The sequence below is a fragment of the Tenrec ecaudatus genome, chromosome 9 (assembly GCF_050624435.1).
Source record: "Tenrec ecaudatus isolate mTenEca1 chromosome 9, mTenEca1.hap1, whole genome shotgun sequence".
Taxonomy (NCBI): domain Eukaryota; kingdom Metazoa; phylum Chordata; class Mammalia; order Afrosoricida; family Tenrecidae; genus Tenrec; species Tenrec ecaudatus.
Window position 1 is genome coordinate 117,132,014 of NC_134538.1, and position 27,199 is coordinate 117,159,212.

General features: G+C 38.6%; 1 protein-coding gene across 1 annotated transcript in view; it reads left to right on the forward strand.

The window, feature by feature from the left end:
• The window catches only part of HGF (hepatocyte growth factor), a 72,997-nt gene that overhangs the window by 23,771 nt on the left and 22,027 nt on the right, over nt 1-27,199 (forward strand). The window contains exons 6-10 of the mRNA XM_075557647.1: nt 1,819-1,939; nt 3,613-3,731; nt 15,292-15,466; nt 20,215-20,342; nt 26,388-26,490. Coding sequence (XP_075413762.1) covers nt 1,819-1,939; nt 3,613-3,731; nt 15,292-15,466; nt 20,215-20,342; nt 26,388-26,490 — 646 coding nt within the window. The remainder of the gene's footprint in view (nt 1-1,818; nt 1,940-3,612; nt 3,732-15,291; nt 15,467-20,214; nt 20,343-26,387; nt 26,491-27,199) is intronic.

The window sequence follows — 27,199 nt, forward strand, 5'->3', positions numbered from 1 at the left end:
CGTGTTAGCAATGGCCCAGCCCACACACCCTGAGTCAGGCTTCTCTTCCTAAGGAGATCACGGGGTGTTTGTTGTGCACAGGGAAGTTTGGGGAAGCATTGCTTTACTATACTTCTTCTGGAAAATGGCCATGGATAGAATCACCTATTTCCTTGGTGTAGTTATATTTTCCACACGAAAATTAAAAATCTTTCTCTCCAGGAAAAAAGTTTTATACTCATGCCCATAGTACAGCAAATGAGACACAATTATCGTCACTCTCATTAGAAGGGAAGGTACTATTACAGCCTGTTTGCTAAAGATTATCTTCTAATCCCTGAGTATGATGCATCACTAGAAATTGTACGTTTGTATACTTATATGCAAGCACAGTATTCTAATATACTTTCTCCTTCAATATTTCAATATAAAGGAGCAAACAGCAGTGATAGATGACATATCATTTTCTAGGAAAGTCTCAAACCGTATATTCTTATTAAAAGGATAACTAAATAAACTTGTAGTCTTCAATTGAGAAGCTGGAATGTGATGATGCATAGAATAGGTAGAGTGTTTCAATGTGGAAATGACCTTGGCTAGCCTGAGCACTTTCAGGGATCTGCTCCTGGGCCCCTCTCATTTATAGTTCATGTGCTCATTGACTGTAGTCTAGGGAATCTCACTTTCAAATGGGGGGAAGCTGAATTGGTCCCTTGTCTTAGTTCATGCATTAAACTACGTGCAACGAAGAGAACTCAAGCCAAATGGGCTTGTGTTTCAGAAAGTTAATATTTAACACCCTGCTCTATTGTAAAAAAGCAAAGGTTCGAAAGTAATCATTCTAATAGCATACTCCAAAGTACTACAAACAATCATCGGGCTAGATGCTGGCAGATAAAGCTGAACCTAGGTGCTTTTCCCTTACTTTGGCTCAACTTAGAAATTCAATAATCACAAGATACAAATGATGTGTTTGGGGAAGCTTGCCGGACTCAGAGAAAAGCCAAGCAAAGATTTATTCCACAGGATGCCTGCCGTGCTACAAATCAGCCTGTCCATTTGTGAAGTCTCATTTTCAGCTAGTTGAAGTGATTCAGAGTTTCAGTGTGACATTTGAGGCCAGCCAAAAGAGAACTGTCAATTAGCCTCACAGAATCATCACGAAGACCCTGTATAATTAGATCACTTTATACATTTAAATAGACATGGATACTAGGAGTTCAGTAGCAGGTCACCTTCTATCCTAAGCTAGCTAAGTCTGTAAACCTGACTGGCCTGCTCAGCATGGATATTCACTAACATATTTCTGCATTCTTTGAAGAGTACCAGATTTCTAACTGAAGGTCGCTTCTCCAATCTACCTGGTCTTGATTATGGCCTTAATTTTTGGATTATAACATACTCAATTCAATTAGTATAACTCTTGTTTGGGAGGGACGGAGTAAATAAAGAATAACAACTCTAGTCCTGACTACGTGAAGACTTAGATGAACTCCTATAAACCAACAAGTGAAAAGTAGCCTGTAAGAGTTGATCTACTCCTATGGCCAGGTTTCCGTGTCTTTTGTACAATTAATGATTACTTGAGAGGCAAGAGCTTGGCCCTCTGGTGGATTCAGATGGCTGTAACGGCAGAATAATCGATTTATGCTGCCTGAGGAGTTCTGAGACAGAAGATTTGTGTCATTGTTGACGGATGTTAGCTCCGAATTTAAAGTTAGACTGGGGTCTATAATTTCTAGAAAGACTGCCAAACAGGTGGTTTGCTATTTTTAAAAATGGAGCAGTGGTGTTCTTGTGGTTGGATGAAATTAACGTGCCCTACTTTAATTTTATTAGTTGAATGCATGACCTGCAATGGGGAGAGCTACCGAGGCCCCATGGATCACACAGAATCAGGCAAGATTTGCCAGCGATGGGATCATCAGACTCCACACCGGCACAAATTCTTGCCGGAAAGGTAAAACCCCACGGATCAATGCTTTTGTTGATTCTTTTTACAAACTAGTATTTGCTCCATGACAAATTGCTATTGGAATTTATTTACCCGTTAGGACACACACATACATTTTAGAATTCTCTTAACTGTTCAGGAGCCATGACATTCAGAGGACATCATTGGGGCAAAGGGCTGACGTGCATGAGAACCTTGGCTACCTTTTCAGCGAGTCTGGACGGGGCTTGCTTACATTTCCTGAGGTGAACCCTGGGTGCAGAGGAAAGCACGGACAGAGGTGTTTTCCCGGCGTCAGTATGACAGAGACCCAGTCCCTGCCGGTCACCTGGACAGGCAAGAGCTGTGCCAGAGGGATGGCTGTCAACTCTAAGCCGCTCTCTTCTGGAGCAGTGTCTTCTTGGACAGGTGCTATGGGATCCCTTATACTACATCAGGATAGATCGTGTCTGCAGATAGGGGGAACGAAAGGTACCACAAAAAATAGCTGGCTGCTTGTCCTGGTATCTTTTATAATTTCCAATATGGACAAGCAATCTGGAGAAAGCAGCCAATGGATTCTATTTCTTTCTTTCCCATGAATGGGTTTTGAACATAAATTGTTAAAAGGCAAAGAAAGACTGGTCGAACTTTTTAATTCAAAGAAGAAAAAAAAATTAATTACATGAATTGAAAATACAAACCATTTTTGGAAAAGCTTCTTTCCCTCCATTCTTTAGCATTGCTAGGAATGTTTCTCTCTCTCTCTCTCTCTCTCTCTCTCTCTCTCTCTCTCTCTCTCTCTCTCTCTCTCTTTCTCTCTATCTATCTATCTCTCTTTCTCTCTCATGTCTGGGGGATGGGATGGGGTGGAGTGATTCATTTAAGTAAAATTAAAACTATTCTTTGCAAATGCATCTCTTACTTTTAAGTGAGAGCAGAAGAGATATGGTAGCAATTAAAATCAAGCCACCAATTCAATACTCTGTTAATTTAAGGGGCAGGGGTGGTGGAGAAAGTGGTGTGATGGAGTTTGTCTCTTGCTCTGGTGGAGGTGAGGGCATGACCTTGAAAGGTTCTATTTCTAAAATTGAGCTATCATTCCTAATAGAGCGATTGAAACCTAACTTTCAGTTTGAACTTAAAGCCTGCCCTAGAAGAGGATCTGTTTTCTTAATGAGCATTCTACATAAGATCATATTGATGCAATCCAGCCTGAAGTGTGTTCTACGAGAATGTTGCGTAGATGTTTGCTATGCTTAGGGGGGAAAAACAATATTTACATGGATAATAATGACTACAAGGAAGAAGAATATGTTCTAGAATTGAATGCCGTGATCATTGTACAACTGTTCTTGATATAATTGAATTATTGAATTTTATGATGTGTGGATGAAGTCCTTACAAAACTGTTAAAAATAAACAAAAAAAGAGGAGCATTCTGCTTTGGATGTCCACAAGTGGTCAGACACCAAGCCAACCTAAATAATGAGTAAACGGAATGGTACCCTAAACTTAATAGAAGATACAAGTGAATAGAGTTCATAGTCAATAATTCGCCATCGATTTGTGGTGGAATGTAGAAAACCTTTCCTCAGCTAGCAGAGCGCCAAGGTAAGTGGAAAATGGCTTTGTGAGTTGAGAGCTGGGTGGTGTTTCCAGGCAGATTTATGTGACACTTGTCTTGGTGTGGTTTGCAGATATCCCGACAAGGGCTTTGATGATAATTACTGCCGCAACCCTGATGGCAAGCCGAGGCCTTGGTGCTATACTCTTGACCCTGACACCCCCTGGGAGTATTGTGCAATTAACATGTGCGGTAAGTTAGAGTCGAATTTATTGCTTCCTTTTCGTCTCACAAACTGGATCTAAGAAGACGAGATTAGTGCGGCAGGCTAACAATGACTCTGCTTGATGTTGAATGTTCGCAGGTTTTAGTATCTTTTTTTATTATTATTATTATTTTTTTAATTTTCTTTGGTGGTGGTTTTAGTATTTTAAGAATATGTTACATCATCCTTCCAAAACTTTTGGATTTTCATAAAGCCAACATTTGGAAAGAAATCAAGGTTCAGGAGCGCGCACACACACACACGTGCAAAACACTGATCTGTGTGGTGACGAGCGACATGAATGCCCTTCTCCGCACGGACAGATGAGCTGTGCACGTATGAAGCGGCTGTGCTGGTAAATGACCCAGGCTTTGCAGTGGAGTGCAATCTGAGTAAGACTACTTGCAACTTCTCAGAGATGCCTGGAGTCATTTCTAGCTGAACCCACCTCTCTGGCTGTTTTTGCATGCAGCCTGCATTCGGCTTCCATTGATGTTTCTGCAGTGGTGTAGTGGTTCTGCAGTAAGCTGTTAATCACGGGTTCATCTGTTCAAAGGCACCAGCTGCCCCACCAGCTTTCTACTCCCGTAAAGTGTAACAGTTTCAGAAACCCACAGGGGAAGTTCTACCCTGTCCTATAGGGTCACTGTAATCAACTTAATAGAAGTGTGTTTTTGAGTTCTCAGGCAATCCTTTTTATACAATGGTGGTAAGTCTTTATACAACGCTCTTGAATGTATTTATTTTCTAATCAAAATCCCTCTTATCTCACTTGCTTTGTGGTATCCCTGGATGAATAACACTTGGCCACTCCTCCAAGGAAAAGATCACTCTTCTTTGTCTCTTCCCTGATAATAAAGGATAATAATTGGGCATAGAAATGTTATTGCCATGACGACCAGTCTGATTTTGCCAATTGAATTATAAAATATTCTAAGAACAGTGGTATTGTATAAATTTAGAAGGTATAATAATGTGATAAGTTGACTGGTTATATGGAAGTATGAGTTATGTGTGTGTATCTGAAGAAAGAGGGATAGATAAAGAGAAATAACATGATCAGGCATCAGCACCCAAAATGATAACATACAATGGTCAGGGTATGGATAAGTATTTCCATGTCTCCCTACAGTAGCATGTGAGATTTTCCTCTGAATAAGTCATAATTCAATGTTACCCAGAATTACAGTACTGTTAAGGAAATTCTCTCTTCGATTGGACCTGCTCATAAGAGGAATTATTTTGGACCACTCAAATGAAGCCCAGAGGCAGGGGATGTTTCTGCCATATGTGAAATGATGAGCGAATCTGGAAGCCTCTCAGAGTGGGCCACAATGTGTCAGGGAAACAGAATCGTCTGTCTTTATCCTTTAGAATAAAGAAGGACACCTCTGACAACTTTGATTGGATACCAGGGCAGTTCTACTATTGACATTTAAATGTAATTTTTCATCATTCTAGACTATCTAGATCCAAATATCCAATGGTTTCCCTTTTAATGTATCTACAATATTCTTTTAAATTCTCTCCAGAGTGAAGTGAGTATCAACACGCGTGTGTGTGCAGAGCCCTGCTCCGGTGCACATTCCTGCCCGCCTGCTCTTCACTGCACACACTATTCTCCCCTTCAGTCCCCATCGCTCATTAGACTGCGCTCCAAAAGACTGACAGAGGGAATAAATGCAATAAATATGATCTGTTCTAATGATTGCTTAGGCACCTCTGTTCTGGCCAAATTGGCCGACTATGTAAGCCCTGTGCGATAATTCTGACGGTTTCACTCGCCAGAGAAGATGGCAATGATAGGATGTGATAATAGGGTTTATGAGATACATCTATGTAATTTGAATTTTAAAAGGCCTTTGAGCTTTGAGAATATTTTGTAAATAGTTTATTTTAGGAAACCATTAATTTTTAGACTATGAGATAATTGTGGCTTGGTTAAGCAATCTGCTGCTAACTGAAAGGGCAGTCACTGGAATTCACCATCTGATTTGCGGGAGCAAGGTGAGGCAGTTGGCATCTGTGGAAAGGGCCAGCCTTGGAACTCCCGTGGACTAATTCTCTTTGTCTATAGGAGTGCTATGAGTGAGAACCCAGCCACAGGGAGTGAGTGGGGGAGAGGGTGGGGGAGTAAGTGAGAGAGTGAGTGAGTGAGTGGGGGAGTGAGTGAGTTTGGTGAATGAGGAATAAAGACATGATCAATCCAGGAGTACTTAGTATTCTGGACATACATGGTAAGTAGCTTGAAAGGGGAGGGCTTTGGGTGAAAACAGTGAAATGGCAAAAGATAAGAAAATGAGGTTGATGTGAGGCAAGTCAATCAAGTAGGTTCCAAGAGTAACAGATTCCATTGCCAGGAGCAACATTGAGCATTAGGGAGGAATGTGATCTTATCTGATTTGTGATTTAGAGCAGTGGTCTCCAAAGATGTGTCCTGAAACTTAGGTGATCATAAAGATTCCCTACAGGTCTGTGGACGCAGATAGTTTAAAAGCCTAAGTTTACGCTTCTCAACATTCATATGTATTCTTTGCCGACGCCGTCAGCCTGAAATGCATGTGCTCCTAAGGAATCATGCAAACTCAACACTCAGCTTCCTCATTCACCTCCTCTGTCCTCCTGCGCTACAAGGAGAAGGACTTCTCCCCCCTCCTACACTTTACGGGGGTGCATTCTCACAGGGCAGACCACTGAGGCACGAAACAAAGAAATCATTTCTCTGGCAGTCTGCTTGCCAATGTATTTTACCAAAATAGATTGCCAAAGATGTACTCATGCTGTTTATCATTTATGGACTCCTATTAATTGTACTTCAAATTAACTTGACAGTTACTAAAATTGTCCCAATTCTACTCAGAATATATATGTGTGTGCATGTGCATGTGCGTGTGTGTGCGTGCACGTGTGTGTGTGTGTGTGTTTTAAACCTACAGGAGAAAGATGGAGGCTTTCTACTCCCTTAAAGAATGAAAAGTCTCAGAATCCCACAAGGGCAGTTCAACCCTGTCCTACAGGGTCACATTGTATCAGAATCAACTTGATAGCAGTGAGTTTTTGAGTTCATATAAAGCCTGGTGTCCATTCTTTTTTTAATCCCAGGGTGTGAAACTCTGTTGTGTTGCAGAGAAACTATGATGGGTGAGGAATAAAAGTTTCCCATACTTCAGATACATTAAAATTCTGCAGGTAGAATGGGGTTAAATAGTGAATTTGAGATGAGGAGAAGGAGTATATTTTTGATAGAGCTTCAGCATTTGATTTTATACAAGAATTGGTGATATAAAATTACCATTGCATTTAGAGTCCATTAGATACATTGACATGACCGTCTGCTTACATAAAGATTTACAGCCTCAGAAACCCTACCAGCCAGTTGTTCTTTTAGGGTCCCTCTGAGTCAGAATGGACTTGACAGTAGTAGGAGGTATATTTAAATTTCACATAAATTTTAAGTTTATAAATGTCAGTAATTATATTATGCCATTTTAATGTACCACACAATGTTTAGTTGTCAGCTTAAAAACACTTGAGGGAAGATGGATCATTTTTCAGAATCATTTTGATGACTGTAGAAAACCTACTGAAAACCAAAGAGCCAGAAGAATTACTATGCACTATGAGGGTGATTGCCCTCATGGGGCTACCAAGGGAGCTGAGGGTTAGGTCAGAGCTGATTGCAACAGTGAGAAATAAAGTAAGCAGCGGCAATGACAGGGTGAGGAAGGACGTGAACAATATTAAAGAGGCAGGATGTACTCTATACAATGACAAATTGGGTTTGTCGTGATATTCCATTCCCAATAGTGGGGAGTGAGACAAGGAGGAGGAAAATCTAAGCTATCTACCAAGCTCTTGCCTAGGATGGATTAATTCAACAAGAAGCAAACAGTTCTGCAGAGGTGGAGATGCAAAGGATTGGTGTCTGCAGACAGAGTGCATTATGATCTAGGAGGCCGTAACCGTCTTCAGCAAATGAGGACCATTAAATGCTTGGGCCTCACAACAATCCCAGTGAACACGTGGAAAACACACAGAGTACATCTGCCCCTTTTCTATAGGATTCACACAATCAATATTAGTGAGCAATGCTGAATAACTAATATACAACTATTATACAAAGTTCACGGCGAAATAGAAGGAAAAGACATTTTGAAACCCCTTCATATGTCGGAAACTTTCAACTCCTTGGTAATATGAATGAAACGTTAAAGACCTTCAAAGTAACCAGACTCTGGCCTAGGACAAAGCTGGCATTTCAAAGCTTTACCTGAATCAGTGCGGCCCAAACCGGCTTTACCTCCTTCTGTACATTGGAGTGTCCTCACCCTTCAGAAGCCACGCCTTTGGGAAATTGTTTCCAGTTCATTTTATTTGTTCAGAAGTTGAATAAGCCACAAATACACTCTTTCCAGATTGCTTCTTCCCCCTATTTTGTAATCAGTGTGTGAATACATAGAGAGAGGCTAAATGTTGGGCATTGGATGAAAGCATGCCAGGGTGCATTGAGACTGATCTTTTGGACCTTCAGCAAGGTCACCTTGGAAGGTGGTCTCTACCCAAATGGAGCAGCCCACAAATAGCGAGCCGTACACCCTAGAACAGAGTTACAGGCACATGGAGTTTCTAGGTATTGCAAACGCATTACAGGATGGAAGTCCTGCAGAGTGTGTGACTAAAGTACTTCTTTTCTTACCATTTTCCCTGCACTAATTTCATATTCCAAACAACAGAATTCACTCATTTCCATGGGAAAACGAAACTAGTTCTTGGAATGCCTTGATTTTATTTTTCTGAAGTGAACATCAAAAGTCTCTAGCAATGAGAAGTCGTCTCACAGCTGATTGTCCTTTAGAAAATCTTATTGATTATGTAGATGATTTGGCCTCAAACTTCTTCGACTGAAACTACCGTGCCAGTCTACTGTGATGAATGACACCCAAGTGACTTTGTGTGTGTGAGCTATTGAGTCCATATTGAAAACCTCACCCTCACTGCCCTCACATCGCTTCCAGCTCCCCAGGCCCCTCTAAGACAGAGTTGGCTCACGGGGTGGGTGTCTGTGATGGCGTGTCTTTACAGGAGCAGAATACCTCATCTTTCTCTGGATGGTTTTGACTTTGTGGCTAGCAGCCCAACATGTAAGCCATAATAGAAACCACCAGAGTTCCAGATGCACCTTTATATTCATATTCAAAAATGAAGTATTTGTTTATTTTTAAGATGGTCATTATATGTTAAATATAAAATAAGTACACTTGCTTTGGCAAAATGGGGAGAAAATGGCATTGTTTTCTATATTTTTCAAGTTTCTTTCATTTCAATTTACAGCTGGGTTCTTTTGTTTCTGCGTTCAATCTTTTGTGATGTTACATATCAAGTGGTATCTGGAAATTCCACGATACATTTGTGAGAGAATAAGAGCATAAAAGGTTCCATACAATTGTTATGGAAATGCTTCTGATCTCCTGGACATCAGGATTAATGCAGCTTTAAGGCTCTTTCTCATGATTGGTGCCACGATTTAACTTGTTCAAAATCAAGAAGTCTAGAACACGGGCCTTTCCATAACTCCTCACATTTGCTCCATCAAGACCCCCTGTCAGTTTCACAGTGTATTTGCCAACTCTAATCATTTTCCTCCAGGACTGTCTGTCTCCCTCAAGCAAGAGCATAACATCTCTCATCTTGAATTTTCAAAGCCATTGAGTGGATTCTGAAACAAAGTGACGCTTTCTACAACAGAGTGAAACCCCGCCCAGGGCTGACGTATGAGTCCATGTGTCCACGGCGTTCATTGCTCTTGTCCAGAGCCTTCCTCTTTTCACTGCTCCTCTACTTTGCCAAACATGAAGCCCTTCTCCAGGGACTGGTTTCTTCGGACAAAATGCCCAAAATATGTGAGACGAAGTCTTATCCTTGTCTCTAGGGAGCATTCAGGCTATACTTCTTCTCAGACAGGTTTGTTTTATTGGTAGCTCATGGGACTTTCAATATTCTTCGCCAGCACCACAGGTCAGCCGCATAGACTCTCATAAAGTTTTCCTTTATTCAATGTGCAGTTTTCACACGCACAGGAGGCCATTGCACATGCCACAGCTTGAGGTAGGTCCACCTTTGTCCTCAAAATAACATCTTTGGCTTTCAACCCTTTAACGACGTCTTGTGCCGCAGAGTCACACAGTACAGCGTGTGTGTGTTTCTTTCCTGGCTGCTACTTCTGTGAGCATCGACTGTGGGTCCAAGCGAGATGAAATCCTTCACAAGATCCACCTTTTCTCCTTTGATCACAAGGTCACAGACGCATTGGTCCAGTTTTGAGGCCTTGGTTTTCTTTACATTGAATTGTAACCCATACTGAAGGCTGATATCCTCCATCTTCATCAGCAGGTAGTTCAAGTCCCTCTTGCTTTCATCAAGCAGCGTTGCATCATCTGCGTATCACAGATTGTTAACAAACCTTCCCTCAATCCTGATATGGCATTCTCCTTTTTTATTCATCATTTTATTGGGGGCTTGTACAACTCTGATCACAACCCATCTATCCATCATTGTGTCCAGCACATTTGTACATTTGCTGCCATCGTCATTCTCAAAACAGTTTCTTTCTGTTGGCATTCTTTTTCATGTAACCCGACTTCTCCGAAGATTGGCTCCACACAGATTGCTCAGATTGAATAAGCGTGAGGAGGGGATACAACCCTGACGCCACCTGTCCTGACCTTAAACCATGCAGCATCCTTTGTTCTGTTTGCACAGCTGCCTTTGGATCCACGGACAAGTATCAAATGAGCACAACGAGGCGTTCTGGACTCCCTGTTCTTCCCAAGGCCATCATAGTTTGTTAGGTTGCATACAGGAACCTGCCTGTGGACTACTGCTTGATTGGAGATGTGTCCATGCCAAGATCACATCCCTTCAGTCTCGTCACCACATTCCAGGCAGTCGTGTTTCCAGGAACTCGATGATGGCATTCTTCATTCTCAGGAACACACATACACACCAGTTGAATAAGCCCTTCAGCAATTTCCTTGAATTTATGAAAAGACCATGCAAGCCAACTGTACCCCTGACTCGTGTCTCCTGTACCACCCAGCTCCCTCCTTGCTCGCTATTGTAAACACAGTGGGTCTTCTCCTTTATTTTATGCTCTCTCATTACAGATTTCGCTCTCCTGGGAAGCCCCCGCCTTGAAAAAGTATCTCTTTTTTCTTCACCAACTTAACATCCACTCATTGATGAAATTTCAATTTGATAATCATTTTCTTATTTCATACACCCTTATTTGTACACCTGTCACCGTCTATATATTTAAAGAAATATTGTTTGATGATTAGAGCTAGCTACCAAAAAGTGTAAGCTCCAAGGGAACAAGGACCATATAGACCATTGTTGTCCCTCTTGGGTCACTGTGAATTGGCATGAACAATTCTGGTAGTAACAAGATAATGCTTAGCACATGGCCTTGCTCAGAGTGGACATTCAAATAATATTTGTTGAAGGGATAAAATTTAACCTCCTGGTGATATTTTTTTCTCTGTCTCCTAGTATTGCTCCCTGCTCCTTGGTTTAACATGAAAACCTTGCTTTTCTCAAGCATTTTGACCAGGCAGGCTCGTTTTATGTATCTTGTTCTCCTCCCTCCAGCCCAGGGGTGCCTTGCGGGGGGCAGGCTTCCTGGGTCGGTTATCCTCAGCCGCTGCTGCTTGTACTGAGGGCTTTTATTTACTAACAAAATAGACAAGTCTTGTCATGGTTTAACTTGTTGTTTTTCTTATTCTTCTTTTTCTTATGTTTAAAAGTGCTAGATATATAAGTATCCAGAGTCAGTTTAGACGTGAGACAGCTAAGGTTACTGTGAAAGGCATGCTACATTCAGAGACAAAGTAAGTTTCCATTTAGTAGCCAAGGAACATGGACATAGAACCTATCTAATTTTTTTTTAACTTCCGTGGATTATAGTCCTAAAGAATGGTGGTTGTCTCTCTGAATTTTATTGATTTATCCAAGACCAGAACAGAGATTCATAGACATAAAATCTTACTGTCTTCTGAATCTACAAGAACAAAAACAGAAAGCAACAACAAACCCCACAGTGTTATCAATACCTTTTCTCAAGAGGAAAAGCTTGTACTTGGAGCGCTTTTACTATAAAGCTCAAACGTTTTCACGAAAATTTTGTCTCCTGAGCATTTTATACCAGGAAAGGCTTGGATAAAATCCAGGGGAAATTTCAGACGTGAATTCTGGCTTCACATGGAGTGTAAACGTGCAAGCAATTTGAGGTTTGTACTTTGGAGGTCTTTACTATTGTCCCGTGACAATTTTAAAACAAGAAGCCCTTTACATTTGCTGTGAGCCCCATCCTGCCCTTTGCGGCCCTGGAGTGCGAGCACTGTTGGTCGAGAGCAGCAGTACTACTGCTCTCCATCTCTGGGGCAAAACCCAGGTTTCAGTTGCTCTTCAGGAGCTGGGAATAAGACATGGGCTGCATCGAACTCCAACTCTTAAGGGACAACCAGGTCTTTGTGCATTGATCTTGGAAGCAATTTGATTTGGGCCCTAGTGTAAATTTTTAACAGACATTAACTGGTTACCGCTGAAAACACTGGCTTTTTTATATCATGTACGCCAACCTTACAGAACTTTGCCTTTGGACCACTCCAGTGGACATGTTATTCATGTTCTCCTGTTGGCATCATGGAACGCCAGTAGGGATACATGGGATGGCTGCAAGGCTTTGGTTCGATCTTGACAGAGAGAATGGACCAGGTGTATAATTTGTGATCTTATGCTGCTGGTCTCCGTCTATCAAGAGATGAGATGCTCCATGCCCCACGTGCCCACTCCCCACCCCCCTGAAATGAGCTAACAATGAATGCCCTTTCTCCCACAAAGTTAGTCAAAGCTTTAAGTTTCTTATTAAATATTGTAGGAATCAAACCATAAAGAGTAAAGCACACCAGTAAAGAGAAATTAATGTCCCAAGAGCCATCCATTGTAGCTGATTATGTTCTAACCAGCCAGTGAAAATATTTCTAGGGCAAATGTTTTCCTTAAAACGTTTCCAAACAGAAAACTTCATGTCATTCACCAAAGGAAAAATTCATACACTTATAGGCCACGGAAGATCATATAAATATGTTTGCATCTGTGTCCAAAGATGGCCACCTCTGACTCCCACTGCAAAATGTTTCATTTGTGGAGAACTCCCAGAGGAGATCCTGGGATTTTCAGTGTGAGCTTGCTAGACCTAATCTTTGTAAAAATATTTCATATGTGGGGATGCAGTATTGTAAAAACATGTTACTTTGGCTAAACCTGACTATCTTTAGCTGATAGTTGGAGATATTTTTATACTTCTCTCACACTTTAGTTGGCCACTGGAGGCTCCTCAAAACATTTTCTTATGCCAATCTCATGCTAATGTATTAAGTCCAAAGGAATTCCTTTCCCAACATTGAATACTTCTTTCCAAATCAATCAGAGTAAAACATTTGTTTCGGTTGTTACACAAGGTTTTGATTTTTATGCGGTAGAAGAGCAGAAGGAGTCTATATCCCCCCCCCCCCCAAGTTTAGGAGTAATTTATTTTGTTTTACTAGTAAGTCTGTGAGCAGCAGAGATCACCGTGAAATGGTCTGTGACGAGACCATTCATCATAGTCTCCACCAGATACTATTTATTAAACAATTTCACGAAAGTCTCATAATAACTTTTATTTATTGATAAAGACTAACATCTTTTTTGCTTGTATTATTTATTATATAGATTGCCATCAGATTATGTGGTTTTGGGGTAATACGTTTATGGGGTCACTTCTAACAGCTGAATGACAAATGGTATAAATACAAGTACACTGATATCAGAGGACAAACGCACCAGCTCAACAGAGCCAGTTCGTGGTTAAATTATGAGAAAGGGTTATTTTCACTGAATTAAAGCACACGATCAAATAAAACTGTCAAGGTGCTTGAAATGCTATATTTTAGAATTCTAGAAGTTCATTACCATAAAGATAAGACATAATACGATTTAGTTTCTTTGTATCTTGAGGAGGTCTAATGAAATTTTGTACTGACTCTTTAGAATATTATATTTTTATAAGTTCGCTGTGAATCTGCAAACTGGCAGTGTAGTGGGTTGGGCGTTAGTCTGCTAACTGCAAGGTCAGTAGTTAAAAGCCCCCAGCTGTACCCAGGCGAAAGATGAGGTGGTATAGAGATCCCCGGCCTCAGAAACCCACAGCGACAATTCTGCTCAAGCCCACAGGGCGACGATGAGTTGGGATGGACTCAGTGGTGGTAAGTTTGTTTTGCTTGTTTGGGGACCTCTACCACGAATTTAATGGTTGGTGTAGTTATGCATGGACTCCTTTCCCCTTCTCACAAGACTTTATAGAACACCCAGTGTAGGGGATACTTAGTTTGCATAGAATTCAATGATGTAAAGCATTGTGATAGATACTTCAAATGTGTATTATTTATACAAACATACGTGATAAGGAAATTTTAATACAAGTTTAGAACATTGCTTATTATTTGCTTTTTTTACACTAATCTCTGAAGGCAGATATGATTCTACTGTCCTTTGGAGAGGTGTTTCTCTTAATTCCCCAGGGAAGAAATCAAAGACATCAATTAAAACCTTAAGTTGTCTTAGAGTGTTAGCTTGAATATTATCCAGAGACTTCTTGAAAGACCATTTCAATTATAAAAGTAGCTGGGGAATTTAGAATAAAAACAAAAACAAACTCACTGCCATTAAGCTGATTCTGATTCGTGGAGAGGTGGGATGGGACAGAGTAGAATTGTCCATGTGGGTTTCTGACACCGTAACTGAGTAGAAATCCTCATTTTTCTCCTGAAGAGTGACTGGTGGTTTTGAACTACTAACCATTATATCACCAGCTCTCTCTATGCACCATAAACGTTGTTATATATGCTTTGAGAGGGTATATACTTTTTACCAGTTTTAATTTTATTAAGTAAATATTAAAGCTAAATGAAGAATCCAAGTTACAGTAAAATTGAATTTTGTACTTTTTAAATTTAGGGTTTCACTATCTTTTTGCAGTACAGTTAGACCACGGGGGAAAATAAGAAATACAATTTCCTTGGGATAACAGATTGTTTAAAATAAAAATTAAAATAACTCAAAAAATAAAATTAGTTGGTTGGCTTAGAATGTATTTATAATTTGAGGGGAAAATCATGGTTAATTCTATTATCAACTTTGCATTTGAGCATGCTTATTTTTAGAGTAATTATATAGTCCTCTCAGAAATAGTGTCTATCCAACATATATGTTATGGTAGCATATGTAAGAAAATTAATTCGGTCATTTTTTCAAAAATAAAATAATTTCAATTTGGAAAGGAAAATTGGAATGTAGATATTAAAAATGATGAATTTTGTTTCTTCAAACATCCAAGTTACATGAAAAGTTATAAGTGACATAAACCCTCTGGTAATACAAAGAGTTCTGAGAAGTAGATGATGGGCATGCCAAGAGATTTAATGTTGTTCTGTTTCCTTTTACCAATAGCTCACAATATCATGAATGACACTGATGTTCCTGTGGAAACAACTGAATGCAGTCAAGGTCAAGGAGAAGGTTACCGCGGCACCACCAGTACAATCTGGAATGGAATTCCATGTCAACGTTGGGATTCCCAGTATCCTCATCGGCATGACATAACTCCAGAAAATTTCAAGTGCAAGTAAGTAAGCTAATCAGATATTAACATGTTCATTCGGTCCCAAGGACACAAGACAGAGTGGTTACTTTCTACTAATTTTCTGTTAGTCATTCTTGTACTTCAGTTAGAATCAACTGGATGGCAGTGATTTATTTTGTGATGCTTCATGATAATTATGCATTAAAAGCTGATTCCCAAGCTCTACCCTAACATTTTTCCATCAACCCATTTAACAAGCACACTGGGCGGTTCTGAGGCAGGTGGTTGATGGACCATATTGAGAAAACACATCTCAAGGGTTTTGCTCATCTTTGCTCTTGCAGGGTCTATCAGGTACAGCATAGTGAAAACTACAACCACACACTTTTAGAAGTGTTTTTTTAAACTGATTTCTGGAGACATTTTAAAATAGGACTTTGATTTCAGTCAACATTTAGGTTGATGATCTTTCAGCTTTGGAGAATGATTTTTAAAAATTTTTTCATAGTGTAAATAAATGTTTTTTTATCATTTCTAAATTTGCTTTAAAATATGGAGGAGTGAGTTGCTTAGAAGAATCAAGTCAACAAAACGATCCTTTATGTCCTTGTATATCAATTACGAAATTGTTCTGTGCATTTTCTATGAAAGTTTTTTTCCTCTACTACTTTAGTTTTATTGAAAAGACACAACCTTAAGTACAGACATGCACATATGTAAATATATTTATGATTATGGGGGAAATAGACCTATGTGCATACATTTATCGGTTCAGTGGAAGGGTAGCAGGTGGACATTGAGCCTGCTCATGCACATTTCCTCAGTACAAGAGCACCTTGCTCAGTTAAACAGTCATTCCATGACACCCACCTTCCCGACATGATCGCTGAAGACAGACGTGTGCATAAGCAAACGTAGTAAAGAAAGTTGATGGTGCCCGGCTATCAAAAGAAATAGCATCTGGGGTCTTTAAGGCTTGAAGACAAACAAGTGGCCATCTAGCTCAGAAGCAACAAAGCCCACAGAAAAGAAGCACCCAAGCCTAAGTGAACACGAGGTGTTGAAGGGATCAGGTAGCAGACACCAAAGAACAAAAACCATCATAGTGTGATCACCTTCCCCACATAAACGCTGAAGACCAATGTGTGCATAAGTAAGTGTGGTGAAGAAGACTGATAGTGCCCGGCTATTGAGAGATATAGCGTCTGGGGTCTTAAAGGCTTGAAAGTAAACAAGCGGCCATCTAGCCCAGAAGCAGCAACACCCATATGGAAGCAGCGCATCAACATGTGTGATCACGAAGGGTCGAGGGGACCAGGTTTTAAGCACCGAAGGCGGGGGGCGGAGGGAGGGAGGATCATATCATTGTGAATGAGGGGAGTGCATGATGGGGACCCAATGCCCATCTGTAGACAACTGAACATCCCTTGCAGAGGGGTAGTGGGGAGGAGATGAGTCACTCAGGGTTCAGTGTAGCAATAATGAAACTCACAACCTTCCTCTAGTTCTTAAACGCTTCCTCCCCCCAACTGTCATGGTCCCAATTCTACCTTGCAAACCTGGTTAGACCAGAGGATGCACAGCGGTACAGATGGGATCTAGAACACAGGGAATCTAGGACAGATGAACTCCTCAGGACCAAGGGTGAGAGTGGTGATACCAGGAGGGAAGCGGGGATAGAAAGGGAAACCAATCTCGGGGATCTACACATAACCTCCTCTCTGGGTCATGGGCAGCAGGAAAGTGGGTGAAGGGAGATGCCAGGCAGTGTAAGATAAGATAAAATAATAATTTATGAATTATTAGGAGTTCATGAGGGAGGGGGGCAGCGGGAAGGGAGGGGGAGGGAAAAAGGAAAATGAGGAGCTGATTCCAGGAACCCAAGCAGAAGGTGAATTTTGAGAATGATGAGGGCAACGAATGTATGTGTGCTTTACACAATTGACGTATGTATGGATTGTGATAAGAGTTGTATGAGCCCCAATAAATGATTAAAAAAATAAAGTGCAGACAGTGAAAAAAATTGGTCTTGTTGGGAGGAACATAAAATGATTGCTTTTGAAATTTATAACACACATGGTACGTATTTGAGGCCAGATTGACTAGCGAACAAATCCAGTGAAATTATATATGTGTAAGAAAGAGCTTTATTTCAAGAAATAATTATATATGAAGAATGCATCCCAGCCCAGTCCAACTCAAGTCCACCAGTCCGATGCTAGTCCATTAGTCCTTTTTAATACTCATGCAGCCCTTTGCAATGATGCAGAATGCAGGAAGATTATAAGCCAGTGGGTTCAGAGTCTGGTGAATTCAAGGCCAGAAGAAACATAGCAAGACTCCTGCAGCTCTCTCTTAGGGTCTCCAGCAAGCAGCAAGCTGAAGGCAGAGAGCGGTCTCCTTCGGAGAAGACCACACCCCCAAAGGGATAACATCAGGCTTAGACTTGAGCACCGTTTTGCCTCCACCCCTAGCAGCAGTGTGCAGTTGACATAAAGTCACCAAACCACCACACCATTCAGAGTGACTTTTCAGAAAAACAACTATCAGTAACATATGGTGACTTTGATGTCATTGACTTTTAATAAGACAGCTGAACATTTCAGGGTGAAAAGCTGTTGGCACTCGGCCTATCCATAGTAGAAGGCAGATACTTCATGGATTTTGCTGTTATTTATTTGCTCATTTTTAATTTTTGGTTAATTCATCAATAATTTTATTAAATGGTATACATTCATCTATTGTGATATTGTCACAATATTGTTGCATTATTATTGTGATACTGTCACATTATTTCATAATTTAAAAATTTATAGTTGTTTTTTTCCTGGTTATCACAGCCATTTCATTCTGTGCAATTCACGTTCTATACCCCAATCAGAAATCCCACTTCAGAAATATATATCAAAGTGGAGGAAGCAAGAAAAGGAAGCAAATATTAGTTAATAGGGACAAAGAAGACAGTGCCATACTGACATACTTTTGGTTAATTTTTAATGACCGGTGATACTGAAATAAGAAATTCTTTATGTGCTGGTGCCCGGTGAACTTATTTTGTAAGAAAAAGAGAATGATATTGAAATTTGACTCACATATTTCATAATTATAGTAGGTTATTTAATAAAATAATTTGGCCACTATTTGTTATCATAACCTTAAGCCAGCCTTTCCTAGTTTAGTCCTTTGTTCAAAATAATGAAACATTTCAAACGCCAAAATTTCAAAAAGCCGTGTTAGAGAATTGACAATTTGAGAAGTATCAATTTTTACTTGAAGGTTGCATTCCGTCAGTATGTATTATAATTCTAGGTAAGGAAGGTCAAAATCCTCACCACTGAACCAACAGGTAACATCATGATCAACTGAGAAACCTTGAAGGTTGTTAAGGATTTTTGCCTTGCTTGGATCCACAATCAATGCTTGTGGACACAGCCCTCAAGAGTACAACAGACGTATTGCATTAGGTAAGTCTGCTGCACAAGACCGCTTCAGAGCACTGAAGAGCAAGGTTATTACTTTGAGCACTGCATTACTCCTGACGCATGCCGTGATATTCTCCATTGGATTATATGCCTGTGAAAGTTGGACGTTGAATAAGGAAGACCATGGAAGAATTGATGCATTTGAATTGTGATCCTAGAGAAAAATACTGAAACTGTCATGCCCTGCTACAAGGACAGACCGATCGATACAGGAAGAAGAAAGGCCCGAGTGCTCCTTAGAGGCTGGGATGGCAAGACTTGATCTTTATTGTCAGGAGAGACCAGTCCTTGGAGAAGGACAGCATCTTTGGCAAAGGAGAAGGATGGCAAAAAAGAGGAAGGCCCTCAACCGGAGGCCTGCTGCGGCGGCTACACCGGTGGGCTAAGGCACAGGAACAACCAGATGGGCAGGCCCTGCAGTGTGTCATTTTGCTGTGCTTGGGGTTGCTATGGGGCAGAGCTGACTCAATGGCACCTAACAACAACAACACACCACAGGCTTGCATAGATTACATTTTCAGATCAAATAAACTCTGCTCTTGATTTATTTTCAATTATAGGTCACTGTAAAAAACTTTAAACCTCGCTTACATTTAGGGACTATCAGCCGCATGCCTTTAACAAGTTTTGTTCTGATTTGTTTCCTTAAGGAAAGTTTAATTTCTAATTCAAGCAAAGAAAGAAAAAGGATGCAGATATATTACAGTTGACCAAATTGTCTCTTTGATTTTCTATATTATGATTCAGTTTTAATTTATAGATCTAATTGTAAATATATCACACCATATCTCAACCTAAGGAAAGAAAGCTTTGTGAAGAAAAGTGAAATGAATAAAAAAATTCAAGGAATATAGTAACCTTCTTTTTGAATAGGTTGAACTTTATTTTAAATGAGAAATTTTCTTCTTCAAATACATTTTCACGTTTTTTTTCCTACATTACATATGGGTCAAGCCAAAATATGCAATGAATAAGAGGACAAGTTTTTTTAAACTGTGATAATTGATCGAGTCTGAGCCATAATAAGGAGCGATTAAAATGTTGATGTCATTCACGAGGCAGTAATGTTTGCACAAAACACCAAGCCCGTAGAAGAATAAGGCTACTGATAACTGAGAAGAATTTTGGCAAGAATTCAGTCACTATCAATTGCATATACTACATTTTAAATCATTATAGCTATCTGAGATCCAAAGACTTGAAACTCCCTTTGTAAATATGCAGACTTTCTGGCAGTTTGGAATTGTAGTACAACTGACTTCCCCAATGCACTCAGGCAATTTACATTAACATGTTTATTTTCGTCAGGGACCTCAGAGAAAACTATTGCCGAAATCCAGATGGATCTGAATCACCCTGGTGTTTTACCACTGATCCAAACATCCGAGTCGGCTACTGCTCCCAAATTCCAAAATGTGACGTGTCAAGTGGACAAGGTAACAGTAGACATTTTGCAATGTGCGTGAGTAGAACTCAAGGGACATACCCAAAGGAGAGACGCATTTTACAGCGGAAGATCCACTAGGTTAACTTGTTTTGTTGGCTAGCCAACAAGATTGTCAAGTTTAAAGTGGGATTTCTTTCGTGTATTCAAACACTTATTCGACATCTATGTATCTGAGTAGACACTCGAGATCCACGCACCATCTAGGACTGGCGATAGAGCCGCACACCAAGCCACATTCTCTGTCCCCATGAAACTACTTTCTAGCCCCAGGAAAGGAACACCAGAAGACAAATGGGTAATGATAGTGTGTATGTTCCTTTGTGGCAAGTAGGGAAAAATGTTCCGGATTCAAAAGGGACCATTGTGTATTTTAATGGCCTTTCAAGATCTTACAGATCGAAAGGTGATGCTTATGGAGGGATAACGTAAAGTGCCAGCAGATAGACCCAGTCTTATTTGGGTCCAGTCCAATTTGGGTAGAAGAAACCGTAAAAGCAATCGAAACCATACAGGGCAGCGAAGAGTTAAAAGAGTGAAACCAAGGCGGCATGTGGCCAGTGTACAAAGAGCAGCCGCGACAGGGAGGCATGGTGGCTCCAATTGCATAAGTTTTGTGAGAATTGTGAAAGCTTGTCCGTTTACTGAGAAAAAAGTGACTTTGTTATAAGGTTCTGAGAAGTGAAGTATTCGCCTTACATTTTCTGTTGATCACTCTGACTGCCATCTGGAAAATAGCCTGAACTTCCTGCCAAGACTGAAACAGGCAAAGGAGTTGAGTGGTGGATTTAATAATTCAAGCAGGCGAGGAGAGTGATTTGAACTGAGGGGCTGGCAGGGGAGATGATGAGCAGCGGGGGGTTGGGGAGAAACCATCATTGTGATTTGGAAAGAGAGAGGCCACTGCATAGAGCTCATTCTGAGAGCAGCGGTGGAGGCCAGCCAGGTTAAAGTGGATCTAAAACAATTTGCTTATTAAAAATTCATAAGAATGCTAGCCTTTTACATTATTGTTAACATTTTGTTAGTGAATAATGATTTATGGATTTAAATGTTCACATTATATTTTATACAAACTTACATGTGTTGGCATGGTCAGTCCTAAATCGTTCACAAAGCATCTAAGCTAAAGTTAAATCTCATTTCCTGCTGATTTCTCTCTCCCCACTTCTCCTGCAGTTGTCCTTCAACTGTTCAGGAGCAACTGTGAGACGGTCTTAAACGGAGGAAATGAGGCCCTTATCAGTCAGTGTCTTCTTCAGCAGACGTTAAAGGGCAGCTGGAAATAAGTCTAACCTAGTGATTAAGAGAAGTTTGTAACAGCTGGGTTTTCTGTTTCCTTGTCTTATTTACTTTAAAAAGTACCGATAATTTAAGAGTGGCAGAGGTCATTAGAACAAATGTTTCTGATATGTGTTAAATTATACTATATTTTCATGTGCAAATATCATTTTCCAATTGGTCATATAAAATAATATGAAAATTTGGGATATTGGAAGTTACATGGGTCTTATTGCTTATATAATGTCTTACACATGAACAAATGATGAAATCAGTTTTATGAAATTTAAATAGAGACCGTCACTCTGTTATCAAATTGACATATCACTCTATGCAGACCTTGTCAGTTTTCCATATTTTCTCCCTTTTACCCATTTCTTGACAATATGTTGTATCATTAGTCTTTCAGCAATATATTATATGTGGTCCATGCAATAATATAGTGAGTTATATGGGGGAATTTAAAAATGAAGAAGGCTTACATGGACCTTTTATTAAAGATAGACAGTGTTAGCCAACTTAACATATGACTGCAATTTCAAACAGCAGGGCATGCCATTGTATGATACTACCAAGCGAATCTAATGGTATACATGACGATCTACCATGTGTAGATGAGCCCCAGTGGTACTGTAGGGGTGTAGAAGTTGGGGTGCTAACTACAAGTTTGGTGGTTCGAATCCACTAACTGCTCCACAGAAAACAGAGGCTGTTCCCATAAAAACTCAGTCCTGAAAACCTATGTAAGGCCACTATGAGTCAGAATAGACTAGATGGTAGTTTGTGTGTTTTTATGTACATGTATATATATACAATAATATACACATATGCATAAATATATACACATACATATATAGAAAGTTTGATGAGATAGAAACTTCTTTCCCAAATATTCTCATCTTTTAAATAGCCTATATACAAATGCTCTTCTAATTGCATGTTAAATAGTTTTTAATTAAAGAAAATTTAAAACTGTAACTGTAGGATGTATTTCAAATATGATAAAATACTACATATTCAACTATAAGACACAGTCAATGTGATAATCAGAAAAAGTCCATAGTATTAAATATTTGTAGCCACATAAAATAATGACAATAAATAAATAAAAATTTAAACTTAAAATATTGGAGAATAAAGTAATGTAAAATTTCACCAAAAAGAAAATAATCTGAATAAAAGCAAATATTAATGAAGAATATAAGCAAAACTAGTAGAACTAATAGATAAATCAAATTATTTTCTTTAAAAATTCCTTAAAGATTAGATAAATTCATAGATAAATTATTCAAGAAAAAAATTATAGAAAACAAAATTTACCAAAGGTAGGATAACTATTGAAATGAAAATGAGAATACTTTCAATTTTGATGAAATTTTAAGTTTAGATGACATTGATAATATGCTAGGAAAATTCAAATGATCCAAAGTGATCCCTGGAATTTCTTTAATAATTAGAAACATGCTAAAAGTGTCTCTTTATTCTTGTTATTAACCTATCATTATAAACCGCCCCCCCCCCCCAAACACAATTTTAAAGCAAAAAAACAGAAAGAAAAACACTGCTACACAATTTGTTCCAACTCTCAGGGACTGGGAGGCTGGAAACCTTCCCTGGAGCAGACAGTGTAATTTTGAACAGCTAGTGGGTTTGAACCAGAATAGCCGTTAGCAAGACAATAATTACATGGCAGTCTATACTATTAATTTTTATCTAAGCAAATTTATCTTAATACTAATAAAAGATCTAGAACATTTTTTCCTGAAGTTAAGCAATATAATTCAAAAGAACTTCTGGAAAAATCAATATGTAGTTATAACAGGGAAAACCTTGTATAAGAAACCTATTCATGAGAGGTAACACTATTATACATTAATATATTTTGTAAGGAGTTTAAAATCACCGCAGTATAGTTCCAGAACTCGAATTAACAATTGGAAGTCCAGAAATAAACCTGAGGACATACTAGTAGTTATCACATTAAAAAGGAGTTAATTTATAACACAAGGTGAACTTGGACATTAAAAATATGATACTAGCTCAAAAGAATAGCCATTAAAAAAATAAAATTAAATACTATATTCAGAATGAACTTCAAAGGGATATGATATGTAAATTTAAAAATGGAAACCATACAGATAATATGACTAAATCTGAAGGAATTTTTTAATAACATAGAAGCGATGAAGTCTTTCTAAATAAGATTCAAAACCTATAGGCAATATCTTGCATATATACAAAAATAATCATGACAATTAAATTAATCTGACACACATTTAGTTATATATGCCACAGTTAGAGCAAATATGTCACAGTTAAACCAAATATCTTTAAGATTGATAAAAATCTGAAGCTGAAATATTAGTAGAAGTCCACCTTAAGCACCTTAAATTAAACTTCTATCCATTCACAATAAGAGAAAGGGGATGCATAGTGCACAGAACTGCCATTTCTTAGGTACGTTTGCAAAACTTCCACAGTTTGACAAGCACGTCTGAGCAAGCTGTAGGGAAAAAGCAACTCTCAGACATTGCTTTGACTAGAGCAAACGAACATTTGCAGTCCTCCTTAGGATCGACAACTCCACTATACAAATATACATGCACCTTTAAGGACTGGTAACATCTCCGTTCATATTTTTTATTGCAGCACGATCAGGAATAGGAAATAATGCAAATACACTCTGAAAAATGCACACAATGGATTACCATGAATTTGTTAAAAATGACATGTAGCGTTCCAAAAACGTTATGGTGTGATTTTCAGTAACATGGTAATGTTAAAATTTAGACACAAACTATATCTTTAGTTTATTATTTTTTTTGACTAAGAAAGGAGATTTGGTAATATACTTATAAAATATTTATCTAGATATATAAACTTTTATTTATAAATTTGTATTTAATATAATTATGTACGGTAATGTCTTCCATTATCTATATCAAACATATCTCATTAAAATATTTATATTTAAGCCCAAGTTGTTTATACTGCTATAGGGATGTATGATCTAAGGTTATGTGTGCACATTACTGAATAAAATTACTGGCTTACTGTTTCACAGTTAGTTGATTCCTATGCAAATTACTAAATTACACTTTTAATCAATTTTATTAAGATCTATATGTTGTTATTTATCATGATCACAGAAATATTTTTCATTTGACAGCAATACGGCATGGATTACCAATTTTATATCAAATAATACTTCTTTTAATGTGGATATATAGTAGTAGGATAACATTTTAAAGTAAAATTTATCATTTTAATTCAGCTGAAGTTCAATAGAAAAGTCACATTTTTAATTTTCATTATTTCAAAATATGAAAAATAATTAAATATAGAGCACTTACATTACAAAAAACCTACCCTGATTTCCTTTGATGATATTTCTTTTTGATTAAAAACAAGAATTGCTATCAATATCTAATAGATTATGAATTGCTCTATATTTTAAAAAGTGAAAAATCTCAGGAAACATGGTGAAAGGCGTACTTGCCAGTTTGAAGTGGTTCACACTGGGCCAGTTTTGATAAAATTTGGGCATCAGAAGGAACAATGGCAGAAATAATTATCACATTGAATAAGAAGACATTACATGAGTCCATAGTTGTATTATTGTCTCTCTTATTTGTACTAGTATTCTACTGCTTGGAGTTCCTGTTTTTGGACCATCAGGTTGAGGCTGTATGCCTCAGTAGAACTGACCCATAGTGTTCTGAGGCTGTAACCTGGTGGAAATCACCATGTCTTTTCTCACTTGAAGCAACTGATAGGTTTGAACCTCTAACCTTTTGGTTAGTAGACACATGCTTAACCATTGTGCCACCAGGGTTCCTACTAATAATAACTAAATAGAAAGAAGTAAAGGTGAAGGAAAAACTCTTATTAAAGAAGAATATCAACTAAGAAGTAGAGATTTACCTTAGAAGTAAAAAAATGAGCACTTAACAGCCAGCAAATAAAAATGTTTACACAAAATTCCTCAAAGCACATTTAAGTAGAAATGTTGTGTAACTTTATTGAGGAAGAATGCATTTACTCAGTCTCAAAGTCCCAACTAAGTTCTTATTGTTCGTGTTAAATAGAAAGCAAAAGTTTCTTTTTACAAGATTTAATCAAATGAACAAACCTATTATTAATGATGGGACAAGGTCAGATGATATGTCATATGCTGTAATGTTCTGCAAATTAAAAAAGGAGAAAAGATCACTTAAGTCATATCTCTGCCGAATATCTCCACATTGATTTTATTCATGACAAGTTTGTTTTCATCAGAAAAATCCAAATTAAAGAGCATTTGTAAAACAGCTAGTCTCCATGACTCAAAATGCTGATGCCATGAAAGATCAAGAATCAAAACCCAAGGAATATGAAAGTTATCAGTTTTTCTTATATTATTCTTATGAGTTTTCTTTATGTGTCAAATTTTTTAGAAGAATGAGGTGTACAGTATGCATGTCATTTTAAACATTCTTAATTCTTTAGCATCTTAAAGGACCATGCCCCTAGTTTTTCTTTGACTTTTTAATTTTATGTATAATTTGAATTTACGTAAACAATTTTCTTAATGAAGAAGAAATTTAACTGAAAATTGAGTAATTTTAATCTGATATGCTTACATTTTTTTACTTGGACAAGTTTTATAGTATTTTCTATTCTGTTGATGTTCATGAATGCATATGGTCCTAAAACCAATTTTCCCCCTAGTATCCCTAATAATCATTAGAGTTCTTTCTATATAATTTACATTTAGACTGTTATCGTGGGAATGGCAAGAATTATATGGGAAATTTATCCAAGACAAGATCTGGACTCACGTGTTCCATGTGGGACAAGAACATGGAAGATTTACACCGGTGTGTAACTTTTTAAAAATTTCAATGTGTGGTACCTAGTGATAGCCGCACAAAAAGTTCATTATCTTTTAATCCCATTTCCCTTGAGCTTCTTGAAGTCTCTTCCTGTAAATCAATAAATTCAGTGCTATGTAGTAGAAATATAGGTGATTCATGAGTGAGAGTCATGTGTAAGTTAGCATTTCGAGCGGCTGCCACAGTGGCCTCGAAGAGACTGACGTGGTGAGACCGTGTTTCATTGTGTTGAACATCAGGTTGCTGCGAGTTGGAACTGATTTTGATGACCCCTAACAGCAACAGTGGTAGCCAAATTAAAAGTAATTTAAAAACAGACAAAATATAATAATAGATTTTACTGACCCCCCTTTATCGCTTCCATATGTGATCATTAGTATCATATAAGTCATGATAATATAGATCCTCTCTGTCAGGAGTCCTGGTAGGTAAAGGGCTGGGCTGCTAGCCACAAGGTCCCTTGTGGGAATCAAGCAGGAAGAAGTTGCGGTTTTCCTTGCACCAAAATCTTTACGTCTAGCAAACCCACAGGGGCAGCTGGACCCTGTCCCGTTGGAATGAGTTTTGTTCTGTCTGTTTCTATCAGTATCCATCGGATCCTGGTGGTGGAGTGGGCTATGCCTTGGGCGGCTCACAAGCTCAGCAGCACAAAGCCAAGAGCTGCTCTGCGGGAGAAAGATGAGGCTTTGTGATC